A 24,928-nucleotide genomic window follows, 5' to 3' on the forward strand; every position below is an offset into this window, starting at 1 on the left:
CTCAGGGCTAAACTCCAAAAAGTGGGGGAGGGGGTTTCCTTCCCCTCCCCCACCACAGGGTGGGTGCTCAGGGTTTAACCCGGGGGGGACACAGAGCCCCCCCAGCTCTGCTTTCCCTCACCTCTAACCCGGGGGGGGGGGACACAACCCCCACCCCCCCGGCAGGCCCCTCCCCCTCATTAATAATATTCACTAATAATTTGCATTAAAATTTATTTAACAGCTGCTGTGTGTGATTTTGGGGGGGGGGGGTGGGTGGTGGGAGGTGTGGGGGGGGGTCCCGGTGCCCTGGTGGGGGGGTCTGGGGGTGCTGCCCCCTCCCCCAAGCTGCTCATTTGGGGTGCAAGAGGGGGAGGGGGGGGTGGAGGCTGTGCTGGGGGGTGAGCGGGGGAGGGGCGCCCATCCTGGGTGCCATAAAGGGGATCCCCCCCCCAAAAAAAAAAGGAGGTGCTGGGGGCCCCCCCCTCCGCTACACAGCATGGGGGGAGAGGTCCTCGTCCTCGGTGGGGGGGGCTGGGGGCCCCCCAAAAGCGGCGGGTGGGGGGGCGTCACGGGCCAGCAGCAGCGCGAAGCCTGGGGGGAGAGCGGGGGTGAGACGGGGAGGGGGTTCTGGGCGGGTTTGGGGGTGATTTGGGGGGGCTTACGGGGCAATTTTGGGGTACCTGGAGTGGCTTTATGCAGGACGGGGCTCTCGCTGGGCTCATCCCCCTGTAAAAAGTGGGGGGGAGCTGAGGGGTCTCTGCGGCCCCGCCCCACTCACAGAGGGGACCCCACCCCCACCTCCCACCCTGCCCCCCCTCTCCAGAGCCATCCCAACCCCCAGAATCAGCCCCCAGACTCGCGTGTTCCCCTCCTGACCCCCCAGCCCCAAAACCTGCAGCCCCCCCAGCCCCCGCGCCCCCCATCACCCCCCACATAATCTGGGCTCCCCTCATTTCCCCCGGCCCCACATCGCCCCCAGACCCTCCCCGTACCTGCCCGGGGAGGGGTCTCGGCTCCCAGGGGGTCTCCCAGCCCCCCCCTTCGTGCCCCCCCGATTCCATTGCGCCCCAAATCCTGGGGGGTCCCGCAGCGGGCGGGGGGGGCCGGGGCTGTGCGGGGGGGGTGTTGGGGACCCCTCCCTCGGGATGGGGACATCCTCAATCAGCGGCCCCAGAGCTTCCCATGCTGGGGGGCTGGGGAGGGGGGGAGTGTCCGGGCGGGACCCCTCCTCATCCCGGGGGGGCCTGGGGGGAGACCCCAAGCCGGGAAGTGCTGGAGGAGGGTGGGGCTGTACCCCACAAGTGCTTTCCGAAGAGCCCGAGCCAGAAGAGACAGGGGGAACCCCCACCCGGGAGGGGTCCCGGGCATGGCAGGGGGGGACCCTGACCTGCTGGTGGCAAAATTGGGGGTCCCCAGGGTGGCGGAGGGAGGGGTCCCTGTTCCCAGGGGGCTGGAGGGGGTTCCAGCGGTGGCACATTGGGGGGTGCCCATCACCACGGGGCTGGGGGGACTCCTTGGGGTGGCAGAGGGAGGGGGTCCCTGTCCCCACAGGACTGGTGGCATGGGGGGACCCTGCTCGGGCCGGGCTGGGGGGCGTCCCAGAGCGGCAGAGGGAGGGGGGCCCCTCCCCACGGGGCTGGCGGGGGTCCCGGTGGTGGCGGGGTCCCTGCCCGCGGGGCCGGGGGGCAGAGGGGGCGGCGGCCGCCGGGGGCTGGGGGGCGGTGCCCCCCCGGAGGCTCCGGGCGGGGGGGTCTGGGGGGGCTCCGGCCGGCGGAAGATGAAGGCGGATTCCGTCAGGCTGCGCTGGTACCGCAGGAAAGGCCGGCGAGCACCTGGCGGGGGTCGGGGTGGGGTCAGCAGGGACCCCCAGAACCCCCCCCCGTGCCCCCCAACCCTTTCCACGCCACCCACCGGGAGTGCTGCCGGGCAGGGGGGATGCGGACGTGGAGCCCGAGCGTTCCCGCTGCCGAAAGAATTCCCGGGGTTCTGGGTGCGCTGGGAGACCAGGATCGCGGCTTCCTGCGGGATCGGGGGGGTTCAGCGGGGCTGCGGCCCCCCCCCGTGCCCCGGGGGAAGGGAGGGACCCGTCCCGGTACTCACGGCCGCCGTGCCGCTGAGCCCGGTGCGACCCCCGCGCTCCCGCTCGGCCGCCTCCTGCTCCCGCTGCTGCTGCTCCTGCGGGACACGGCAAACACGGATCCCTCAGGACGCGAAGGAGCCCTGGCTGCCCTGGGAGAGAACCCTCCCACATCCCCAGGTTACACCCTCCTGTATTCCTTGTGATGATCTCCTGGGATGGAGCCCTTCAGATCCCCCAGGAGAGACACCTAAAATCCCTGGGTAAGACCCCTCGGATCCCCTGGGATTGACGCCCTAAAACCCCCTGGGACGGGACTCCCTGGGATGAACGCCCTGGATCCTGCTGGGCTGGAGCCCCCGCGTGTCCCAGGACAGACCCCTTCGATCCCCTGAGACCCCCTCCCCAATTCCAGCCCCCTTCCCGCTCACCCATCGCTCCTGCTCCTTCCTCCGCTCCTCCGCGTCCAGCCGCGCCTGCTCCTGCCTGCGGGAGGGGTGACAGCGATGGGATGGGACACGGATGGGACATGGGGATGGGACGGGGCTGGAGCCCAGCCTTGCCCCTCACCGCCGCTCCTCGATGAGCCTCTCCCGTTCCTGCAGCCTCCGCTCCCGCTCCGCCGCCTGCAGCCGCTCCTCCTCCATGCGCTCCCTCTCCCAGCGCCGCCGCTGCTCCCGCTCCCGCTGCCGCTCCTGCTCCTTCCGCTGCTGCTCCTCGCGCTGCGAACGCACCGGGATCGGCACCGGGATCAGCACCGGGAACCAGCTCCGGGAACCCACCGGCACCAGGGTCCCGCTGCCGTTGGTACCGGCACCGGCACCGGGACCCCGCCACACTTCACACTGGGACTGTCCCAGCCTCGGTACCGGCACCGGGACCCCACCGAGGTCCACACCAGCACCCCCCCGGTCTCGGCACCGGGACTGGGACCCCCACCAAGCTCGGCAGTGGGACCCCTGGGCTCAGCCCCTGGCAGCCTCAGCCCGAGGCAGCAGCCGTGCCCCCATCCCCGGGATCCCGGGGGACCCCCCAGCCCTTCCCCAGCCCCCCGACCCCTCACCTCAGCCTGTTCCCAGAAGGAATCGCGCTGGGTGCGCTGCAGCTCCAGCGCTGGGTTGGTCTTGCGGTAGTTGGTTCCCTTGGGGAGCACAGGGGGGTCAGGGTGGGATCCCCAAAACCCCCTGGAGACCCCCGGGAAGGGCAAGCAAGCACCCATCGCCCCCCAACGCCCTCCCCATTCCGCAGGGCCATAGCTCCAGCGAGACCCCCACTCACCACCAGCTCCGGGGTGTCCTGGGGGGTCCTCCTGGGTGGGCGAGGGGCGGGGGGCTCCAGCTGTGCCAGCACCCGGCGCAGCCCCTCCAGCGTCACCTCCTCGGAGCGGCGGGCGCTGATCACGGCCGTGGCCTCCTGCCACCGGGATCGGGACCGTGTCACCCCTCCCACACCCCCCAACCCCCGCAGGGATCCTCACTCCCCGGGGAACCTCGGCTCCATTCCCTCGGACGTGTCAGATGTGGGACTGGATCCAGATGTGGGACTGGATCCAGATGTGGGGCAGGATCCAGATGTGGGGCCGGATCCAGATCCCGGGCGCAGACAGATGAGCGGAAGCTGTTCCGGGGGATGGGGAGGGCAGGACCCCCCCCGTCAGGACGGGGTTGGGGGTGGGGGAGGGATCCCAACCACAGCTCCGGCGCGGCGGCCAAGACTGGAGCACTGGGAAAGCGGCGGCTGAGTCAGCAGCGCCAGGAATGCGCCCGGGCACAGGCAAAGGTCGGGTGGGCGGGATGGGGGGGGACAGGGGAGACAGGAATGGGGAATATTGGGGGGGGCAAAGACCCCGACACACCCCCCCAGCACCCACCGAGGGCTCCGTGCCCCCCACTCACCCTGAAGAAGCTCCGGATGGCCGGCAGGTGCCCGGCACACGCCGCCCGCTGCGATTCCGGCACCTTTTCCCCCACCTGGCACCGCACCCATGGCTCAGCTCGGGGGGGTCCCATCCGGGGGTCCCCTCGAGCAGCCCCCCCGCACTCACCAGCTGATAAGGACGATCCTGGGGGTGCCGGAACCGGGATCGGGCACCCGGCACAGCCCGTACATGACGCTGCCACAGAGAATTTTCCAGCGAGCTCATCCGGCCCCCCGGCTGTAATGAGCGGGGGGTCAGAGGCGGGGAACTCGGGGGACCCCCCCAATATTCCCCGGAATCGTCGCTCCCGGTACCTCCGGAATCCAGGAGCTTGAGGTCGTGATGTTTCTCATAGCCAAAGACGGCCCTGGGGGGGAGAAGGGGGGTCGGGGGGGGGTCGGGGTGGGGGGGGTCAGAGCGGGTGGGGGGGGACCTGCCAGGCTCGGGCACCCCCCGTGTTCCCCCATGCCACCAGCTTGGGATGAATTCATGGAAGTGCCGCCGGCAGCATCCGCCCCCGGGACAATGGAATGTGGGAAGAGCCGGAGCGCCACGGCCCCCCCCCCACCCAGCGACCCCCCCCCCCTCCATCGTGCGGGGGTGCCGGGACCCCCCGCCCGGGCCTGGGAGGGCTCAGGGGGCCTCATCCCGGCGGGACCCTCCCTCATCCCCCCCCCGGAGGCTCTGCCCCTCTTTGTTCCCGCGTGGCTCCGCTTCGGGACGCACGCGGGACAGGGCACGTCACGCATGTCACGGCATGTCGCGACAGGCTGCGGCGCCACATGGCGGGACAGAGCCCGGCACGCGGCCGGGCGGGCGCCGGGAGGAGCCGGAGCTGGAGCGGGGTCCAGCCGCGCTCCGGGGGCAGAGGGCAATGGCCGGGTGGCCCGTGGCCACGGTGACGGCCGGTCCCGTGACGCCGGGGGGCTGCCAGGCCCATGAGCCGCGGTACTGTCGCCCCCCACCCCGGGATGGGGATTTTGGGGGACACCGACTCCAGCCCCGCGGCACCGGCACCGAACTGGGGCCAGCTTGGGACTCCCAGGCCGTCCCGGGACCCGCGTCCTCCCGGTGCGGCCGGGCAGAACCGCCCTTCCCGCACCCCGTCCCGGCTCCCGCAAACCCCCCCGGGCCCGTCCTGCCCCCGCCCCTGGCGGCGGCGCCGCTCCAGCCCGGCGGCACCGGGAGGGACCGGGCGGGACGGGGCGAGACCGGGTGCGACTCCCGGTTCCCAGCGCGGCGGCGCACAGGGCTCAGTCCCGGGACACCCCCCGGCCGAGACCCCCGTGCGCCCGGAGACCCCGTCCCGGTGCCGGTAACGGTGCCTCTGGGCCCGCCCCCGACTCCCTGGCCCGTGCCGGTGCCTGTTCCTGCTCCCGGTCCTGTGTCCGGTGCCAGTCCAGCGCCCGTTCCCAGTCTCGGTCCCCTCTTCCGTTCCCGGGTCCCTGTGCCGGCTCCTCATCCCCCGTGCCCTGTTCCCCGTCCTCCCTTCCGTCCCCGTTCCCGGTCTCCATTCCCGGCTCCCATTCCCTCTCCCGGTGTCCCCCGCCCTCCCGTTCTCACCAGTCGGTCCCAGCCCGGGGGTTCCCCACGTCCTCCCGCGCCGCCAGCAGCGCCAGCCGGTACCGCTCCAGCCCCGGCCCCGCCATCCCGATCCCGGGGCCGATCCCGATCCCGGGCCGATCCCGGGACCGCCACCGCCGCCGCCCTGGGCCCGCCCCTCCCCCGCCACCCCCCCGGCACTTTCCACCGCCCACGGGCGGCACCGGGCGGGGCGGGGGCGGGAGCGGCCGGGAGGCACCGGCGGCGCTGGGAGCGCTGGGACGCGGGTGCCGGGCCTGGGTCCCGTACCGGGATGAGGATCCTGTACCGGATGAGGATCCCGTGCTGGATGAGGATCCCGTACCGGGATGAGGATCCCGTGCCGGGATGAGGATCCCGTGCCGGGCCTGGGTCCCGTACTGGGATGAGGATCCTGTACCGGGATGTGGATCCTGTGCCGGGATGTGGATCCCGAACCGGGATGAGGGCGCTGTGCCAGGTTCCCATTCCGGGCTGAATGCGGGTTCCAGGATCCCACACTGGAATGCGTGTGGAGGTCCCGGGGTCCCGCAGCAGGACGTGAATGTCACACCAGGATGTGGGACAGGTCCCAGGGGCCCGCGCTGGGACCCGCGCCCGGGTCCGGCACCGGAATGAGGCTGCGGTGCCAGGATCCCAGCCCAGGATGAGGAATCCCAGACTGGGATGTGGGTCCCTGTTCCAAAGATCCCAGACTGGGATGTGGGTCCCTGTTCCAGGGATCCCAGACTGGGATTTGGGTCCCTGTTCCAGGGATCCCAGACTGGGATGTGGGTGCTGTGCCAGGGATCCCAGACTGGGATGTGGGTCCCTGTTCCAGGGATCCCAGACTGGGATTTGGGTCCCTGTTCCAGAGATCCCAGACTGGAATGTGGGTGCTGTGCCAGGGGATCCCAGACTGGGATGTGGGTGCTGTTCCAGGGATCCCAGTCTGGGATGTGGGTGCTGTGCCAGGGATCCCAGACTGGGATGTGGGTGCTGTGCCAGGATCTTGTGCCAGGATGAGGATCCCAGACTGGAATGTGGGCGCTGGGCTGGGATCGGGGTGCTGTGCCAGGACCAAGGAGGGGGTGTGTCCCCCCTTCCCTCTTTCATCCGCCCTGTCCTCCCCCCCTCCCTGGAGCCTCTCCCACCATTCCCTTTTTTCACCAGGATTTTGGGGGGCTGGAGGAGCCACCCCAGGCCATGAAGGGGTGGCAGGGCCCTCTTGGGGACATTCCCAGCCCAGCGCCTGGCCCTGCCGGCCCCGCACGGCTCCTGTCCCAAAGCCTCTCCCATCGTTCCCTTATTTGGGCACCGCGACTGAAAAATCCCAAATCCCCAGGGAGGAAAAAAATGCTGGAAAATGGGATCTTGTTCCCGGCAAGAGGCCCAGGCCGGTGTGCAGCGAGCCCCGTCACCCCTGTCCCAGGGTCCCCGCTGTGACTGCTGTGGCTGCCGTTACTGGTGTCACTGGTTTCACTGGTGTTACTTTTTACTGGTGTCACTGGTGTCATTGCTGTCACTGCTGTCACTGGTTTAGCTGGTGTTACTGGTGTCACTGGTTTTACTGGTGTCACCGGTTTCACTGGTGTGTGCCACTACTGTAACTGGTGCCGTTAGTGCCACTGGCGCCACTGGTGTCCCTGCTGTCACTGCTGTCACTGGTTTAGCTGGCGTAACTGGTGTCACTGGTTTTACTGGTGTGTGTCACTGCTGGAACTGGTGCCGTTAGTGCCACTGGCACCACTGGCGCCACTGGTGCCACTGATGTCGCTGCTGTCACCGCTGTCACTGCTGTCACTGCTGTCACAGGTGTCTCTGCTGCCACCGCTGTCACAGGTGTCTCTGCTGCCACCGCTGTCACAGGTATCGCTGGTGTCATTGCTGTCACAGGTGTCGCTGGTGTCACTGCTGTCACAGGTGTCGCTGCTGTCACCGCTGTCACAGGTGTCGCTGCTGTCACCGCTGTCACCGCTGTCGCTGCTGTCACCGCTGTCACTGCTGTCATTGCTGTCACCGCTGTCCCAGGTATCGCTGCTGTCGCTGCTGTCGCGACCCCAGCCCCCTCTCCCCCCATGGGTGTGGCCTCACAGGGGGCGTGTCCCGTGTCCCCGCCCATGGGCGTGTCCTTTCCCCGCGGGGTGGGCGTGGCCCGGGGGGGCCGTGCCGTCACGTGGCGGTGTGGCGCCCCCTGGCGGCGCTCCTTTGTCCGCGCGCGGGGCGGGGCGGAGGGGGCGTGGCCCGGCGGGCGGTGCCGCGCGGGATTGGCGGGGCGGGGCGAGGCGGGGCGGGGCGTGCCGCGGAGGCGCGCGCTGATTGGCTGCAGGGCGGGGTGGGGCGGGGCGGGCGGGGCGGGGGTCGGTAACGGGCCGGGTCCGGGCGGGGGGCGCTGAGCGGGGCCGCTCCGCTGCCCGGGGCCCCCCGCGCCCCCATGGACCCCGACGTGGACTACGAGCGCCCCAACGTCGAGACCATCAAGTGCGTCGTGGTGGGCGACAACGCGGTGGGCAAGACGCGGCTGATCTGCGCCCGCGCCTGCAACGCCACGCTGAGCCAGTACCGGCTGCTGGCCACACACGTGCCCACCGTGTGGGCCATCGACCAGTACCGCGTCTGCCAGGAGGTGAGGCCGGGGGACACCGCCAGGCACCGCCGGACACCGAGCGGGGGAGCAGCGGGAGGGGCGTTACCGGGGGACACCGGGTACCGGGCATCGCCGGGGCGGGGGGGGGGAACGATAGGGGGTACCGAGCACCGGGGGACGCCCGGTACCGAGAGGGTCACCGAGAGGGTAGCGGGGGCACCCCGGGGTGGTACCGGTGGTTCCGGGCAGGGCGGTCGGTGATGGTGCCGGTGCCGGTACCGGCAGGTGCTGGAGCGCTCCCGGGATGTGGTGGACGAGGTCAGCGTCTCCCTGCGCCTCTGGGACACCTTCGGGGACCACCACAAGGACCGGCGCTTCGCCTATGGCAGGTGGGACCGCGACCCGCCGCCGGAGACCCCACCCCCTCCCACCCCCCCCCGACCCCCGCCACCGGCACCCCCGAGACCCCCGCCCGCCACCCCGGCTTCTGTCACGGGCAGCCCAGCCCCCACCAGCAGCACCCCGACCGCCAGCCCTGCCCATCCCGGGATGCACAGAGCCAGAGGAGCCCCTTGGGCTCCTGCCAGCGCCCGGAGAGCGGCTCTGGCGCCCCGAACCCTCGGGGAGGGGCTGGACCGCCCCCATCCCCCTCCGGAGACAGCTCTGGGGGCTCCCTGGCCCCAACACTGCACCCCCCAAACCCCCGCCCCAGCAGGGACCCGGCCGCTCCTCCGGAGCTGTGGGTGGGGGGCGGCTCCAGGGGGGCTCTTGTGGTACGAGAACCCTTCCCGGGGGCGCTGGAGGGGCCCCCCCAGACTTCCCGTGGCCCTCCGGTTGTAAACAGCCGGTCCCCGTGGCCGCCGGCACGTCCGGGCTCTTATCGCCGCCGCCCCACGCCAGCACCTCTAATCTCCCCGGGGCACGGCGGGGCCCGCGGGTGGGGAGCCCCCCGGGGCTGGGGGGGCTGGGGTGGCGGGGTCCGCGTGGCCCCGGGGCTGGCCGGGGGCCCCCGGAGGGCCGGTGGTGGCTATCTTGGTCTGGGACACGGGCCCGGCTCCAGCGGCGCCTCCCGGTCACGTCCCGTCCCGGCGAGGACTAAAAACAACCCGGGCCCGGGGCCACGCGGCTGCTCCGGGGATTTGGGGGTACTGGCACCCCCCCCGTGTCCCCTGGCACCCCCCTCGTGTCCCCTGGCACCCCCCTTGTGTCTCCTAGCACCCCCTTGTGTCTCCTAGCACCCCCTTGTGTCCCCTGGCACCCCCCTTGTGTCCCCTGGCACCCACTTTGTGTCCCCTGGCACCCCCTTGTGTCCCCTGGCACCCCCTCGTGTCCCCTGGCACCCCCCCCGTGTCCTCTGGCACCCCCCCCGTGTCCTCTGGCACCCCCCCCCGTGTCCCCTGGCACCCCCTCGTGTCCCCTGGCACCCCCCTTGTGTCCCCTGGCACCCCCTGAGCCAGGGCCGGGGACAGCAGGGGACAGCAGGCGTGGTCTGTCCCTGGTGCTGGGTGCTGGCACCCACCCAGCCACCCCCCTGGGACCCCCCAAGGGTGCTCAGGGGCTGGGACCGCACGGTGCCGAGCCGAGCTGGGGCAGCCGTGACTTGGCCGACGGTGGTGGCCCGAAGCCAGGTCCCGTTGGGTCCCTCCTGTCCCCTGTCCCTGCCTCTGTCATGGGGCTCCCGGAGGTCATGGCGTTCCCAGAGGGTCGTGTGGCTGCCGGGGATCTGTGGGATTCCCATGGCCGTGGTGCTCCCAGGGAGTGCTGAGGCTCCTGGGGGGTCCCAGGCAGGGGACAATGTCCTGGGACTGAGCAGGGCGTGTTTGGGGACACCGAGTGACAGCGGGTGGCACCGGGGCAGCGCTGCCCTCTCCTCCTCCTCCTCCTCCCCCCAGATCAGACGTGGTGGTGCTGTGCTTCTCTCTGGCGAACCCCAACTCGCTGAGGCACGTGAAGACCATGTGGTACCCCGAGATCAAACACTTCTGTCCCCGCACCCCCATCGTGCTGGTGGGCTGCCAGCTGGACCTGCGCTACGCCGACCTGGACGCCGTCAACCGCGCGCGCCGGCCGCTGGCCAAGTGAGCCCTCAGAGTGTCACCCCCCAGCCCCACGGCGACAGGGACACCCCAGTGTGTCACCGCCAGTCCCATTAAAATGGGGACCCCCAGTTTTGCCACCACCAGGTTGTTGCCTCGTGTCCCCCCTGACCCCTGTGGGTCCCCCTGTGGGTCAGGGTCTTCTGGCAGCACTTTTGGGGTAAAACCCCTGCCCTTTTCAGCACTCCTGGGCTTGGGCCTCTTCTCCAGGCCCCCCTGGATAAGGAGGGGCCACCCTCCCGTCACCCCCTGGGCTGGGGATGAGACCTGCCAGCATCCTTGGAACGAGCCCTGGACACCCTCCTCATCCCCCCGCCCTGTCCGTGCCCCTCCAGGCCCATCAAGCCCTCGGACATCCTGCCACCGGAGCGGGGCCACGAGGTGGCCCAGGAGCTGGGGGTGCCGTACTACGAGACCAGCGTGGTGGCCCAGTTCGGGGTCAAGGACGTGTTTGACAACGCCATCCGCGCCGCGCTCGTGTCCCGCCGCCACCTGCAGTTCTGGAAGTCCCACCTGCGCAAGATGCAGCGCCCGCTGCTGCAGGCGCCGTTCCTGCCCCCCAAACCTCCCCCACCCCTCATCCAGGTGCCCGACGCTCCCCCCGGCCTCGGGGGGGGCCCGGCCGCGCTGTTCCGAGCCCCGCTCTGCGCCGACGTCGTCTTCCAGCTGCAGGGCGGCCACCGCGTCTTCGCGCACCGCGTCTACCTGGCCACCGCCTGCTCGCGCTTCTACGACCTCTTCACGCTGGAGGGGCCCCCCGAGACCCTCAGCGAAGGGGACGGGGGGACCCGTGACTTGTCATCGTGGGGCCGCGGCTTCCTGAGCCTGCGCTGGGAGCTGGTGGCCGACCCGGTGGCGGGGCGGGAGCGGCGGATGGCGGCGGTGGCCATGGACGGCGGCGTGCGGCCGGAGCCGCTCCGCGCCGTGCTGGAATATTTGTACACGGGGAAGCTGGAGCGGCCCCATGGCGACCTGCGGCAGGTGGGAGCCGTGGCCGAGCTGCTGGAGGTGTTTGACCTGCGCATGATGGTGGCCAACGAGCTCAACCAGGAGAGCTTCATGAACCAGGAGATCACCAAGGCCTTCCACGTGCGCCGCGCCAACCGCGTCAAGGAGTGCCTGGCCAAGGGAGTCTTCGCAGGTAGAGGGGGTGGGGATGGGGGGCTGTGGGGACGGGAGGGTCACCGCTGTCCCCTCCAGATGTGTCCCCTTCTCCTCGTGCCAGTGTGGGCTATGGTCACCCTGAGCCACTCCCACCACTGAGGGTTTTGGGGTCCTGGAGCCCCCGTGCCACCGTGGAGGTGCTGCTGGGGTCCAGTGGCAGTTCTGGGCTGTGGTGGCCGGTGGCTGCTTGTCCCCAAGGTGTGGCTGTCCCCATGGAAGGGCCGTCCAAGGCATTCTCGTCCTCATGACAGTGGCGGTCCCTGCTCTGCTCTGCGGTGTCCCAGGGGTGGCTGGCCCAGGGCTGAGGGGGACAAGGGATGTCTGAGGGGTGGCTGTCCCCTCCCTGAGCTGTCCCCTGTCCCCAGACGTGGTGTTCCGCGTGGATGACGGGGCGGTGCCGGCGCACAAACCGCTGCTCATCGCCGGCTGCGACTGGATGAGGGCCATGTTCCGGGGGGGATTCCGCGAGAGCTACGCCGACGAGGTGGGGGCCAGGAGGGGACCTGGGGCTCTGTGGGGCAGGGTGGGCACCGTTGGTTGGGCTCGGGGGGCAGCTCAGACCCCCTGGACACGCGTTTCCTACTTCCCTCTTGCAAGGAGAAAGCGGGGAGCTGTGCTGGGAGGGTGGTGCTGGGTTGTGGCGTTGTTGCAGGGCTGGAGGTGCTGGAGGGTCCCCCATTCCCTTTTGGGGGTGGCTCTGAGCTCCCCCCAAACCCCTCCTGGATCCCACAGGTGTCCCTGCCCGGCACCAACTGCGCCTGCCTCCGCGCCGTCCTCGACTTCCTCTACACGGGGGTGTTCACCCCCACGCCCGAGCTGGACGCCATGGAGCTGCTGATCCTCACGGACCGGCTGTGCCTGCCGCGGCTGCAGGCGCTCACCGGTGAGACCCCCGCGCGCCCCCCCTGACGTCAGCCGCCAATACCCCGCTGCCGCCGCCGCGGGGACCCATCGATCGTCCCCGTGTGTCATTCCCTGTCCTTGTGTAAGCGCTGGCGGGGCCCGGCTGGCCCCGGGGAGGCGGGGGGGGCACGTCCCCGGTGTGTGACCCCCCCCCGTCCCCAGCCCCCCGTTTCCCCCCTCTGCCAGAGCAATACGCCGTGGACGAGCTGCTGCGAGCCTTCGTGCAGCGCGTGGAGATCGACGAGCAGGTCATCATCTACCTGGAGATGACGCAGGTACGGGGGGGCTGCAGGGCACCCCGGGGGGGGAGCACAGGTTCTGAGGTGATGGGGTGACCCCCCCAAAACCTCCCCCCAGTTCCACAACGCCCGGCAGCTGGCCGCGTGGTGCCTGCACTACATCTGCACCAACTACAACCGCGTGTGCCGCCGCTTCCCCCGCGAGATGAAGTTCATGTCCCCAGGTACGGGGGGGTGGCCGCGGGCCGGGGGGCGCGGGGAGGGGGTCCCCGCCCTGCCCTGAGCCCCGGGGTGTCCCCGCAGAGAACCAGGCGCACTTTGAGCGGCACCGCTGGCCCCCGGTGTGGTACCTGAAGGAGGAGGATCTGTACCTGCGCTCCAAGAAGGAGCGGGAGCGCGAGGAGCAGCTGCAGCGCAAGCAGCACCCCCGCAGCAAGTGGTGCTTCTGGCGGCCCTCGCCCCCCGTGTCCTGAGTGGGGGGCTCGGGGAAGGGACCCCCGCGTGGGGCTGGGGGGGCTCGGGAGGGCTGGGAGCCCCTGAGCTGAGCAGGGGGTTCGGCCCCGGGGTCCCCGTGCGGGGCTGGGGGTCCCTGTGGTGAGTGGGGGGCTCGGGGCTGGGGGGCTCGGCTGGGCTGGGGGTCCCTGTGTGGAGTGAGGGGGCCTGGGGCTTTTCTAAAGGGCTGGGGGGCTCAGCTGGGCTGAAGGTCCCTGTGTGGAGTGGGGGGCTTGGGCCCAGGGCTCCTGTGCAAGGCTCAGGACCCCCACCCTCAGCTCCAGGGATCCCACACTGGACAGAGGGGCTGGACCCTGGGACCCCCACCCTGGCCAGGAGGGCTGTGCCCAGGGGTCCCCCCGTGCTGAGCCAGGGAGCTCAGCCCCAGGACCCCCACCCTGGGCTGTGGCTCTCAGACCTGGGACCCCCCCCCACCACTGAGCCAAGGGCTTGGCCAGGGTGGGGGTCCCCCAAGGGCTTGTTTACCCCCCCACCCCGGCTGTTTACAGGCTCTGCTGGGTCGCAGCCCCCCGGTCCCACCGTGCCTTTCCCCGGCAGGGGGGGGGCCGTGCTGAGCCCCCTCCCCCCGGCAGGGCCCCCCGCCCCGGCCAACGCTGGTGCTACCTCTGACCGAGCAGTATTTGGGGCTGGGGGGGCGCAGGGAGCGGGGGCTCTGCCGCTCCCCCTCTCTTTTCTGGGGGGTCCCCACCCCCGTAAGGGCTCTCTGGTGCTGTATTTTCTCCCCCCGTGGGGTGGGGGGGGGCCAAGCTGTGAGCAGGGTGGGCTGGGGGGGGAGGGGGTGGGTGTGGGGAGGGGGTCCCTGGGTGCTTGTGTGGCTACGAGAGCCCCCGGCTCATCTCCGTGCCTTGGACGGGCCCCCCGGCCCCGGGCTGTGTCCTGGGGGGGATCATTGTCCTCGTCCCTGTCCCGGGGGGGGGACAATTGTCCCTGTCCCAGTCCTGGGGGGGATCATTGTCCTTGTCCCGGGTTGGGATCATTGTCCCTGTCCCAGGTTGGGATCATTGTCCCTGTCCCAGTCCTGGGGGGATCATTGTCCCTGTCCCGGGTTGGGATCATTGTCCCTGTCCCAGGTTGGGATCATTGTCCCTGTCCCGGGTTGGGATCATTGTCCCTGTCCCCGGGCTGTGTCCCCACCCCGGAGTAAAGGGGGGTGGGCACTGTCCCGACCCCCGGGCTGAACTGCACAACCGTTTTTACACTTTTTTACCCCAGGAGCACAGCGGCCCCACCCCCGGCCTCGGGGCTCCCCCCACCTCAGCAGCGGCTGTTTTAACCTTTAATAAAGCTTTTTGTAACAGAGCCCGACTCTGCTGTGCCCTTCCCCCCAGGAAGGAGTGAAATGGGGGGGGGGATTCACTGGGGTGTGTTTATTGGGGGGGTACAGAGCACAGGGGGGGTGAGGACCTGACCCACGCGCTGGGGGGGACACGAGTGGGACATAAAGGGAGTGGGGTCATTTTTGGATCCCCCATTCCCCTCTCCCGGCCTCGCAGGGCCCTGGGAGCAGGGCCTGGGGTCACCTCAGCTCCCATGGAGGGGTCAGGGGGGCTGGAGGGGTCCTGGGGATGTCCCTGGGGTCCTGCTGCAGCTGCTGCTGCTGTTTCCAGCCCCGGAGCACAGCTGGGGCCTCCAACATCTGGCCAGTGGCCATGGGACTGCAGCATCCCACGGGGATTTGGGGTGCTGTGGGGGGTTGGGATGCAGGATCCCCCCAGGTTCCCCGTGTTCCCGTGGCCTCTCTCCCCGCTTTTCACCCTCCCCGGTAGCCGTGGCCGGCGGGTGCTGCACCCTGGGACGCTGGGCTGGGCTCGGGGCTCTCCCGGCCGGAGCAGCAGGTAGCACAGGTTTCCCGGGATCCTCCCGTCTGGGCCGGGTCTGTTCCCAGCCACGCCACCCTCCGGGAAGGGTGGGAATCCACGGGAGGATCCCGGAGCCCGGGGGAGCCATGGGAGGATCCCGGGGAGCAGCTCCCAGCCCTCGGGAGGGCTTTGGGCAGGGGGGGGAGGATCCTGGCTGGGCTCCCCCCACACATCCCCACGGAGCTGGAGAGGGGTCTGTGCTCACCCCTCAGCCACGGCCGCGCTGCCGGAGCGTCCCGGCGTTCCCGACATTCCTGGTGTTCCCGACATTCCCGGTTTTCCCGGTATTCCCGGTGTTCTCAGGCCGGGCCGTAGCAGAGGATCTCGCTCAGGTCGTAGCCGGTGACAGCGAAGGTGTCCCCAGCAGGGTCACAGAACCGGGCACCACAAACCTGTGTGTCCGTCACGCACTCGGCGTGGCAGTGCTGGATCTGCGGCGGGAACGGATCCATAGGCAATCCCAACATTTCCACAGCAGCTCCATGGCCCAGATTCCAGGTCCCCATGGAGCTCCAAGCGCCACGTCCGTGCCCCAGGCCTGGACTCACCTCGATGTCATCGGTGTCCGGGTTCCTGCCGAGCTTCCAGACGTGGACAAAGGAATCCTCTGCACCCGACAGCAGCTGCGAGGGGAGCGGAGGGGACACCACGGAGGTGGCAGTGCCATGGGGCAGGATGGGACACTGGGGTGGCATTCCAGCTTGGGATGCCAGCTGTGACCCCCCCGTACCTTGCCGGTGAGCGGTGCCAGGTCGAGCGCGTAGATCCAGCGGGCGTGGGCGCTCACCTGGGCACGGATCCGCCCCGACCCCGCTTCCCACAGCCGGATCTGCCCGTTCCCGTAGCCCGCGGCCACCGTCCCGTTCCACAGCACCACCGAGGAGCAGCTGGAGCTGCACACACGGCCACGTGTCACCACCCCTAGGGTGTCCCTCCCTCGTGTCCCACACCCTGCGGGATCCCCGGGGCTCACCCAGATCCCGGGATCTTCCCAAGCAGGGTGAACTCCTCCCCGGTGCTCCAGAGGCAGAGGGTCCCGGAGTCATCGGCTGTCACCAGGTCCCCAGCCCCGTCCTGTGGGGAGAGACGGCTCAGGGACAGCGGGCACTGTCCCCAGCTCTGGGGTGGCACCAGGACGAGCTGGAACAGCTCCTGAAGTGCTGGCGGATCCCGGCCGGAGCGGGGCTCCGTTGGAACTCGTCCGTATTTGCCCACGCTGCCACGCCGAGGGTGGATTTCCTCCTCTGTGAGGATTCCCGGCTCCTCCCGGCCCTGGGAATGTCCCAGAGCAGCCCTGGGAACTCCTGGAGCAAAGTCCATGGGGGTGTGTGAGGTGAGGGGACGGGAGGCAGGGGGAGGTGACACAGCGGCTCCGTGTCCCCACGGTGACACAGGGCTCTGGGGGATGAATTCCTTGGGGATGCCAGAGCAAGGGAAGTTCAGTGACTCATCAGAGAAAGTGCTGTGTGGGAGGAAATCAACGGCTGGGGAGTCTGCAGGGATCTGCCCTGTGAGCTTCCATCCAGTGCCTAAAGAGGTTCCAGGAGAGATGACAGGAACTTGGGACAAAGGATGGAGTGACAGGACACAGGGAATGGTTTCCCACTGGAAAAGGGGAGATTTGGGTGGGATTTTGGAAGAAATCCTTCCCTGTGAGGGTGGGGAGGCCCTGGCACAGGCTGCCCAGAGAAGCTGCCCCTGGATCCCTGGAAGTGCCCTAAGCCAGATTGGACAGGGCTTGGAGCACCCTGGGATGGTGGAAGATGTCCCTGTCCATGGCAGGGAGTGGGAGTGAGGAGATTTAGGGTCTCCCACCCTCCCCCCATACCGGGGCCTGGCCCTGCTCGGCCGCGATGTCGGTGATGGGATCCCGGTGCTGCTCCAGGACCTCGCTCAGCGTCACGTTGGTCCCTCTTGGGGGGATGTCAAACACCAGCACGGCCCCAAAGGACGTCCCTGTGGGGTCAGGGGGGTCAGCAGGGCCGGGCCAGCCCGGGACCACCACCCTCACCACGGCCCCGGGCTCACCCACGCAGATGAAGCGGCCGCCGGCCGCGGCGATGCCTCGGGCGAACACGGAATGCGCTGGAAGGGAACGGGTTTGTGTCACTCACGGGCAGGGACCCATCTCTGCGGCAGGAATTGGGGGTCACACCCCAATCCTGACACGGGTTTGGGCCTGTCATGAGATACTGAGGTGTTGGTGTCCAGGGAATGGAGCTGGGAAGGGTCTGGAGCAGCAGGAGAGGCTGAGGGAGCTGGGAAGGGGCTGGAGCAGCAGGAAAAGCTGAGGGAGATGGGAAAGGGCTGGAGCAGCAGGAAAATCTGAGGGAGATGGGAAGGGGCTGGAGAACCAGGAAAAGCTGAGGGAGATGGGAAGGGGCTGGAGAACCAGGAAAAGCTGAGGGAGATGGGAAAGGGGCTCAGCCTGGAAAAAAGGAGGCTCAGGGGGCCCTTGTGGCTCTGCACAACTCCCTGCCAGGAGGGGAACAGGGACAGGATGACAGGGAACAACCCCAAGCTGTGCCAGGAGAGGTTTAGTTGGATACTGGGAAAATTCCTTCCTGGAAAAGGCTGGAATTTCCACCCTGGCAGGGGTGGGGTCCCCATTTCTGGGAGGATTTCCCAGCCCTGTGGTGGGCTGGGCAGAGCTGGGGGGGTCTCAGGGGGATTCACCTGCCGGCTGCTCCGGGACGTCCAGCGCGTGCCAGAACACCATGGTGGAGCCATCAGCCTCGTACATCTGCCAGGGAGGGACAGGCTGGGACAGCCTGGGGGGGACAGGGGGACCCCCCAGGAGCCCCTCAATCCCCCCCGGGCCTCACCTGGACCCCGCGCTGGGACGTGAGCACCAGCAGCACCCGCGACGGGAGCTCGCACCACGCGGCCTGCGAGGGACAGAGAGGGGAGCGCTGCAGCACCCCCAAAACCTCCCTCCAACCCTGCCTGCTGTGCTGCCTCTCCTGGAGTGACCCCAAAACCCCGCCCTGGAGCCCCCCAAACTCCTCTTTCTGGAACAGGAGCTCCCAAATCTCCTCCTGGAGCCCCCCAAACCCCTCCTTCTGGAACAGGAGCTCCCAAATCTCCTCCTGGAGCCCCCCAAACCCCTCCTTCTGGAACAGGAGCTCCCAAATCTCCTCCTGGAGCTCTCCAAACTCTCCTCGTGCAACAGGAGCCCCCAAAAGCCCACCCTGGAGCCCCCCAAAGTCTTCTCCTGAAACAGGAGCCCCCAAAACCCCGCCCTGGAGCCCCCCAAACCCCTCTTTCTGGAACAGGAGCTCCCAAATCTCCTCCTGGGGCTCCCCAAACCCCTCCTTCTGGAACAGGAGCTCCCAAATCTCCTCCTGGAGCTCTCCAAACTCTCCTCGTGCAACAGGAGCCCCCAAAACCCCGCCCTGGAGCCCCCCAAACTCTCCTCCTGCAACAGGAGCTCCCAAATATCCTCCTGGAGCCCCCCAAACCCCTCTTTCTGGAACAGGAGCCCCCAAATCTCCTCCTGGAGCTCTCCGAACTCCTCCTCCTGCAACAGGAACTCCCAAATCTCCTCCTGGAGCCCCCCAAAACCCTCCCTGGAGCCCCCTAAATCTCCTCCTGGAGCCCCCCAAATCTCCTCCTACAACAGGACTCCCCGACCCCTCGTCCTGGGGTCAGTCCCCCCGCCCCAGGTGTGTCTGATGTTCCCACAGGTGGGTCCTTGCTGGCCTCAGGGACCCCCCCGGAGCTCCCCAGACCCTTCAGAGGGCTCCTTTTCCCTCTCCACCCTCCGGCACTGAGGCCCCCTGCCCCATTTCGGTGCCAGGACCGTGTCCCACCCCAGAGATGGAAGATTTCCCCATCCCTCACCTGTGTGAGCAGCGGGGTGCTGAGGGCCGAGCCCCCTCCCCGGGCCTGCAGCTGCCGGGGGGGCCCCTCGCTGCCCAGCAGGCTGAGGGTGGTGCCGTGCACGGCTCCGAGGGCCGGGGGCCGGCCCGGGGGGCACAGCACGGCCAGGTTGTTGTACAGGGCCGAGCTGCTGCTCCGCAGGGCCAGGCTCCGCTCCCGGCGGTACGGCCTGAGGGGGGACACGGCCAATCGGGGGCTGAGGTGGCTCCGGAGGGCAGCTCCGGGGGGTTGGGGAGGATTCTGAGGGGGCCGGGAGCAGCTCCAAGGGGGGAACATCCACCCCTCTCCCCTCCCAGGGGCCCTCACAAACCCCGGCCCAAGGTTCTCTACCAGGGACCCCACCCCAGCCCCACCTCCCCGAGCCCTCCCCGAGCCCTTCCCGAGCCCCCCGCCCTGCCCGACCCCCGTTCCCCCTCAGTGTCCCCTCAGTGTCCCCTCAGTTTCCCCCTCAGTGCCCCCTCAGTTTCCCTTCAGTTTTCCCTCACTTTCCCCTCAGTTTCCCCTCAGTGCCCCCTCAGTTTCCCCTCAGTTTCCCCCTCAATTTCCCCTCAGTGCCCCCTCAGTTTCCCCTCAATTTCCCCCTCAGTTTCCCCTCAGTTTCCCCTCAGTTTTCTCCTCAGTTTCCCCCTCCTTTTCCCCCTCAGTTCCCCCTCAGTTTCCCCCTTAGTGCCCCGTCAGTTTCCCCCTCAATTTCCCCTCAGTGCCCCCTCAGTTTCCCTTCAGTGCCCCCACAGTTTCCCCCTCAGTTTCCCCACAGTTTCCCCTCACTTTCCCCCTCACTTTCCCCCTCACTTTCCCCTCAGTTTCCCCTCACTTTCCCCTAACTTTCCCCTCACTTTCCCCCCCACTTTCCCCCTCAGTTTCCCCTCAGTTTCCCCTCAGTTTTCCCCTCAGTTTTCCCCTCAGTTTTCCCCTCAGTTTCCCGTCAGTTTCCCCCTCAGTTTTCCCCTCAGTTCCCCCTCAGTTTTCCCCTCAGTGCCCCTCAGTTTCCCCTCAATTTCCCCCTCAATTTCCCCCTCCCCGCTCACCCGACGCTCGTCGCCGCCATGGAGACGCGTCGCGGCGTGATGACGTCACCCGGGGCGGTGCGCGGTGATTACGTCACGTTGCCGTGGAGCTGGGGACGCCGAAGGGGCGGGATGGCCGAGGTGGGACTGGGAGAACTGGGCGGGACTGGGAGGACTGGGAGGCGGCAAAGCGGGGCACAGGGGAGGAGCTGGGGGATGTGGGGAGCTGAGATGTACTGGGATATGCTGGGATATACTGGGGTAAGGTGGGACGGCCATTCTGGAGCGGGTTGGGATGTACTGGGCTATACTGGGATGTACTGGGATGAGCTGGGGACCATGCTGGGGTGGGATGGAATGAACTGGGATGTACTGGGATGAGCTATGGAATGAACTGGGATGTGCTGGGATGAGCTGGGGACCATGCTGGGGTGAGCTGGGATATACTGGGATGCACTGGGATGAGCTGGGGACCATGCTGGGGTGGGCTGGGATGAACTGGGATGAACTGGGGACCATGCTGGGCTGGGATATACTGGGATATACTGGGATGAGCTGGGATGAGCTGGGGACCATGCTGGGGTGGGCTGGTATGAACTGGGATGAGCTGGGGGGCCATCCCAGTGCATCCCAGTATATCCCAGCCCACGCTGTGCTGCGTGGGGGTGTACTGGTCTATACTGGGGCGGACTGGGCTGGGTCCCGCCCGGACAGCGGGAGCTGTGGCGGGGTCTCTGTCCCGGCTCAGAAAGGAAAACCCCGCGGCTCCGGCGCCAAATCGAAACTGGAAAAGTCACGAACGCCCGTCCGAGGCACACCCCGGCAGCCCAAAAAGGCGTCCCCCAAAAGCTCCCACCGGAGCCTGACCCAATCCAGCCCGTCCCCCGATGAGGAGCTCCTGCCGGAGGAACCCTTGGACGTCGGGTCCATCCTGGACGAGCTCCTGGAGCGGGTGCTGGCCGAGCGGGTCCTGGCGGCGGCGGCGCGGCAGGTGAGACACCCCCAGCCCCATGATTTGGGGGGGTTTTTGGGAGGGCTGGCAGTGTCGGGAGCTGTCCCTGCAGCGGGTGCCCTTCACGGTGTCGCGGGCTCGGGATGCCATCCTCTTTGTCGCTGAGTGGCGCTTCCCGATGCGGGATGACGGGGACCCGGACCCCGCGGGGGACCCGGACCCCGAACGAGACGGAGTCTGGAGCGAGGATGAGGAGCCTCAAAGCTGCCGCTGGGACTCGGGGACGTCGGGTGCTGTCCTCGTCGAGGCGGCCTCTCTGCCCTCGGAAGCGGTGAGACGTTCCCCGGCCCCTCGGAACCCTCCCGGGCCGTGGGACTCGCGTGTCACCCACGCCGTGTCCCCTCTGTCCCCCGGGCCAGGTCCCGTCCGGCGATGTCCCCGTCTCAGACGAGGCCGCCGGTCCGCTCGTGTGTCCCACCGAGGTCACCGAGGCTGTTCCCGTCCCGGCTGTGCCCCCGGAGCAGGTGAGACGTGCCCCGATCACCCCTCGGGCTGATCCCCGGCGGCTCCGGGGACACCCCGACAGCCACACCGGGTCCCTTTTGTCCCCCCGACCGCTGTGCCAGGCCCCCTCCGCAGCAGCCGCAGCTCCTCCCGAGCACATTCCCGGCGATCTCACCGTGCTGCCCGTGCCAGGACCACCCCTCCCGGAGCCGCCCATCGCTCCCCGGCTCCCCGGGAGGGGCCGCAGACCCTCCCGACCCTCCCGGCCCCGGCCGGCCCCGCTGGACGCGCCCCGACCCCCGGCTCCGCTCCCGGCTCCGCTCCCGGAACCCCCGACGGAGGCACCGCAGGAGTCCCGAGAGGCCACAACGGAGCTGGGCGACCAAGAGCCACCATCTGCGGGCTCCTCCAGCTCCAGCCTGGCATCGCTGCGGCCCCGCACAGCCTCCCGCGGCCCCGGCGTGCCCAGGCTGGCTGCGCGCCGCGGGGCCGCTCGCTGGGTGTTCCCCGAGGTCAGGGTGCTGGACGTGAGCACCGAGCCCGAGCGGGTGCGGTCGGGAGCCTCACGGTCCCGGTTAGCCCCGCCGGGCTCCCCGCAGGCGCTCCCGGGAGCCGGGAGAGCCGCCAAGGCCGAGGCTCAGCTGTGTGACCCCTGGCTGGCCTCGGCTCGCTTGGCTCCCGGTGTCACCGTGCGCTGGGGCGGCAGCGAGCGCCGCGGACCGACCCCGCTGGGACACGGGGACGGCGAGCAGGAGGAGGACGAGGCGCTGAGGAGGGCGGAGAAGGATCTAAAACCCATCCTGCCCTACCCGGAGTGCCGGATCTCAGAGTACGGCGAGTGACCGGAGCCGGGGGTGAAGCCCCGGTCCTTGGGGGTCCCCCGTGTCCCACCGGCACCGGGCACGGCGCTCCCGGAGCTCCGAGCCCTTTGCCAGCGCTGCAAAGGGTTTATTTACTTACAGAAATAAATAAAAAAGCAATAAAATGAGTTTCCCTCACTCCGGTCCCACTGGAGCCGCCCTGGGGTGGCAGCGGGGACACCGATGTGACACACCGAGCTTTTCACACCCCCCGGTCACTCCCGGGGTTGTATTTATAGAAGCCTCATTAGTTTATGAGTAGCGGGCGTGGCTTTCAGCTCATTAACATAAAATGTGACAGCGCGGGTGGTTTTGGCACCAGGAGGGGCCTTAGGTAAGGTTCCGGTTCCTCATTAGAGGATGTGTGACTCATTAGAGCAGGTGTAACTTTCAGTTCCTAATTAGCCTCGGACGTTAATTCCGTGTCCGTCCACTCCGAAGGCCCTACGAGCCAGGTAACCCCAAAAACACCTGTCGTGATCCCAAATTCCTCCCGTTACTCAACACCACAAAGTAATATTGGGGTGGGAAATATCATTTTCGGTCCAGGCTGGGCTGAAAATGTCGGTGCAGAGTTCCCCGGTGCCGGTTTTACAGCACCGACAGCTAATTAACAGCAGTAAATTAACTCTCATTTATTGACAGGGCGGTACAGGGGTGGCAGAGGGGACAGTGGGGTGGCAGAGGGGACAGTGGGGTGGCAGAGGGGACACGTGGCTCACCCTCCTGCCTGCTCCAGCCACTCTGCTGTCCCTCCTCACGGGGCAGAGGGATTTGTGCCGTGCCATGCCGGGCAAAGGTCCTGCCGTGACCTCTGTCCCCAGCCCCACCCCGAGCCCAGCCATGGAGCTGCTGGGGACCCTGAGCCCCCCGTGGTGGCTCCTGCTGCTGCCACTCCTGGCTCTGCTGCTCTGGGCCAGGCGCAGAAGCCCCTGGGAGCCCGGCAAGTGTCCCACCGACCTGACGGGCAAGACAGTGATTGTCACCGGAGCCAACAGCGGTGAGCGGGGACGGGCGGCGGGGACACGCTGTGATGGCTGGGGGGTGGCACGCAGGGGACAGGGCTGTCCCTTCTCCAGCCCCCCACCCCAGTCCCTGTTTTGGGAGTCCCTGGGTGTGCCCTTGGTGCCCCCTGCCCACCTTCCGAGGCTGGACTGTGTCGGCCCTGTTAATGACTGACAGACCAGGCCACCACGGCCACCGTGTCACACCAGGGATGGGGTCACTGCTTCCAGCTGTGTCCCACCACTGGGGATGTTGGGATGGGGTTGGGATGGGGTTGGGACGGGCTGGGATTGGGATGGCCACGTGTGCCCAGGGACAGAGCGGCCCCACATGTGCTGCACTCCACCCCACATCCCATCGTTTCCTGCTGCGTGGTTTTTCTTGCGGCAGGGGCTGCCCAAATCCTGGGAACAGCAGCACAGACCCCCCCAGGGACCCCTCACCAGGGGGACCCTGCTGGGATCAGCCCGCTCCGTGTTCCGCAGGCATCGGCAAGTGCGTGGCCACGGATCTGGCGCGCCGTAACGCCCGCACCATCCTGGCGTGCCGGAGCCGGGAGCGGGGCCAGGCGGCCGTGGAGGAGATCCGGGCGGCCACCGGGAACCCGGCGGTGGTGCTGAGGCTGCTGGACACCGGCTCGCTGGCCTCGGTGCGCGCCTTCGCCGACGCCGTGCTGCGCGAGGAGCCGCGGCTGGACGTGCTGGTGAACAACGCCGGTGTCACCGGTACGTGCCGTGCCGCAGCCCCAACGGGCTCCGGCACCGATCCCCACAGCACTCCCCACCCTCCTCTCCAGGGCTGCCCTTCGCCATCACGCCGGAGGGGTTGGAGCAAACCTTTGCCACCAACTACCTGGGCCCTTTCCTGCTCACCAACCTGCTGTTGGGTGAGTGCAGGGCTTGGGGGAGTTGTGGGGGGATCTGGGGACCCCTCCAGGCTCACCCCCTCTTCTACACAGACCTCCTGAAGGCCTCGGCGCCTGCCCGGGTGGTCAACGTGTCGTCGTTCCGGCACAGCGTGGGCACGGCCGACAGCGCGTTCCTGACGGGGCAGCGGCGCCCGCCCGGGTACGACGCCGCCTACAGCAGCACCAAGCTGATGAACGTGCTCTTCACCGCCGAGCTGGCACGGCGCCTGCAGGGCACGGGTGGGTACCGGGACAACCTGGGGACATCCCCTGTCCCAGCTCCCAGGGGCTGGAGCGGGGTTAGAGACGCGCTGGGATCCCCCAAGGGTGGCAGAAGCCCGGGTTGAGGTCAGGCTGGGGGCTGCTCCCCGAGGGGTTTGGGGTCTCTGGGGTGCTGCTGATGGTGAGGCCCGGCAGGGGTGACGGTGAACGCGCTGAGCCCCGGTCTGGTGAGCACCAGCATCATGCGCCACTTCAGCTGGGCCGTGCGGGCGCTCTTCAGCCTCCTCAGCCTCTTCATGAAGGTGAGCGGGGCCGGGTCCTGCCCAGGGCTGGGTTGGGGGGTGACAGAGCCCCCTGCTCACCCCCGTGTCCCGCAGTCGGCAGAGCAGGGCGCTGCCAGCACCATCTTCTGCGCCGTCTCGGAGGAAGCGGAGGGCATCACCGGGAAATACTTCGACAGCAGCTGCCGGCTGGCGCTGCCCTCGGCGGCCGCCCGCGACACCGCGCTGGCACGGAAGCTCTGGGAGGCATCGGAGCGGCTGACGGGGCTGACGGAGCGGGACTGAGCCACCAGGATGTCACCCCTGAGGAGGGCGGGAAGGGGGACAGGGACACCGCTCCGTGTCCCCTGTGCTGCCCGGTGGGGACGACACGGCGCCGGCCGGGTGTGACCGCCACACTTTTATTAAAA

General features: G+C 68.7%; 5 protein-coding genes and 1 long non-coding RNA gene across 10 annotated transcripts; 4 read left to right on the plus strand and 2 right to left on the minus strand.

The window, feature by feature from the left end:
- Positions 1 to 352: 352 nt before the first annotated feature.
- Positions 353 to 5,703, minus strand: LOC131579282 (drebrin-like). Its single transcript, XM_058838966.1, is given in 14 exon segments — positions 353 to 573; positions 663 to 708; positions 975 to 1,814; positions 1,894 to 2,001; positions 2,083 to 2,157; positions 2,491 to 2,545; positions 2,630 to 2,781; positions 3,123 to 3,200; positions 3,338 to 3,472; positions 3,955 to 4,029; positions 4,103 to 4,182; positions 4,185 to 4,214; positions 4,292 to 4,344; positions 5,541 to 5,703. Coding segments are annotated over 12 exon segments (966 nt in total). The 5' UTR covers positions 5,627 to 5,703; the 3' UTR covers positions 353 to 573; positions 663 to 708; positions 975 to 1,775.
- Positions 5,704 to 7,888: 2,185 nt separating this feature from the next.
- On the plus strand, positions 7,889 to 13,058 carry LOC131578772 (rho-related BTB domain-containing protein 2-like). Of its 4 annotated transcripts, none has more exons than XM_058837926.1 (9): positions 7,889 to 8,163; positions 8,410 to 8,513; positions 10,017 to 10,202; positions 10,556 to 11,361; positions 11,750 to 11,868; positions 12,117 to 12,267; positions 12,450 to 12,562; positions 12,645 to 12,750; positions 12,830 to 13,058. In XM_058837926.1, the coding sequence occupies exons 1-9, from the start codon at positions 7,972 to 7,974 to the stop codon at positions 12,997 to 12,999; spliced, it is 1,947 nt and encodes a 648-aa protein (XP_058693909.1). In that variant the 5' UTR covers positions 7,889 to 7,971; the 3' UTR covers positions 13,000 to 13,058. The 4 variants fall into 4 exon arrangements, 2 of the variants coding, with proteins under 2 accessions (XP_058693909.1, XP_058693910.1); XM_058837927.1 differs by having other exon boundaries at positions 12,474 to 12,562; XR_009277559.1 differs by lacking the exons at positions 12,645 to 12,750; positions 12,830 to 13,058 and having other exon boundaries at positions 12,117 to 12,369.
- Positions 13,059 to 13,821: 763 nt separating this feature from the next.
- Positions 13,822 to 14,338, plus strand: LOC131578774 (uncharacterized). Its single transcript, XR_009277560.1, has 2 exons — positions 13,822 to 14,030; positions 14,110 to 14,338. It is a non-coding gene; the product is annotated as an uncharacterized LOC131578774 (long non-coding RNA).
- Positions 14,339 to 14,421: 83 nt separating this feature from the next.
- On the minus strand, positions 14,422 to 20,090 carry WDR54 (WD repeat domain 54). The gene is made up of 10 exons (XM_058837928.1): positions 19,809 to 20,090; positions 18,742 to 18,949; positions 17,724 to 17,786; positions 17,575 to 17,641; positions 16,927 to 16,983; positions 16,727 to 16,854; positions 15,872 to 15,972; positions 15,629 to 15,791; positions 15,447 to 15,521; positions 14,422 to 15,329 (listed from the first exon to the last, which is right to left on the minus strand). Exons 1-10 carry the CDS (start codon positions 19,826 to 19,828, stop codon positions 15,198 to 15,200), a joined length of 1,014 nt encoding a protein of 337 aa, XP_058693911.1. The 5' UTR covers positions 19,829 to 20,090; the 3' UTR covers positions 14,422 to 15,197.
- A 694-nt stretch (positions 20,091 to 20,784) lies between these two features.
- Positions 20,785 to 22,558, plus strand: C4H2orf81 (chromosome 4 C2orf81 homolog). Of its 2 annotated transcripts, XM_058838711.1 has the most exons (3): positions 20,785 to 21,070; positions 21,159 to 21,263; positions 21,366 to 22,558. In XM_058838711.1, the coding sequence occupies exons 1-3, from the start codon at positions 20,798 to 20,800 to the stop codon at positions 22,083 to 22,085; spliced, it is 1,098 nt and encodes a 365-aa protein (XP_058694694.1). In that variant the 5' UTR covers positions 20,785 to 20,797; the 3' UTR covers positions 22,086 to 22,558. The 2 variants fall into 2 exon arrangements, with proteins under 2 accessions (XP_058694694.1, XP_058694693.1); XM_058838710.1 differs by having other exon boundaries at positions 21,159 to 22,558.
- Positions 22,559 to 22,743: 185 nt separating this feature from the next.
- On the plus strand, positions 22,744 to 24,829 carry LOC131579155 (retinol dehydrogenase 11-like). Its single transcript, XM_058838712.1, has 6 exons — positions 22,744 to 23,103; positions 23,594 to 23,833; positions 23,905 to 23,994; positions 24,067 to 24,255; positions 24,433 to 24,539; positions 24,615 to 24,829. The coding sequence occupies exons 1-6, from the start codon at positions 22,890 to 22,892 to the stop codon at positions 24,801 to 24,803; spliced, it is 1,029 nt and encodes a 342-aa protein (XP_058694695.1). The 5' UTR covers positions 22,744 to 22,889; the 3' UTR covers positions 24,804 to 24,829.
- The last annotated feature ends 99 nt before the right edge of the window (positions 24,830 to 24,928 follow it).

Source organism: Poecile atricapillus, chromosome 4 (genome assembly GCF_030490865.1).
Source record: "Poecile atricapillus isolate bPoeAtr1 chromosome 4, bPoeAtr1.hap1, whole genome shotgun sequence".
Lineage (NCBI taxonomy): Eukaryota > Metazoa > Chordata > Aves > Passeriformes > Paridae > Poecile > Poecile atricapillus.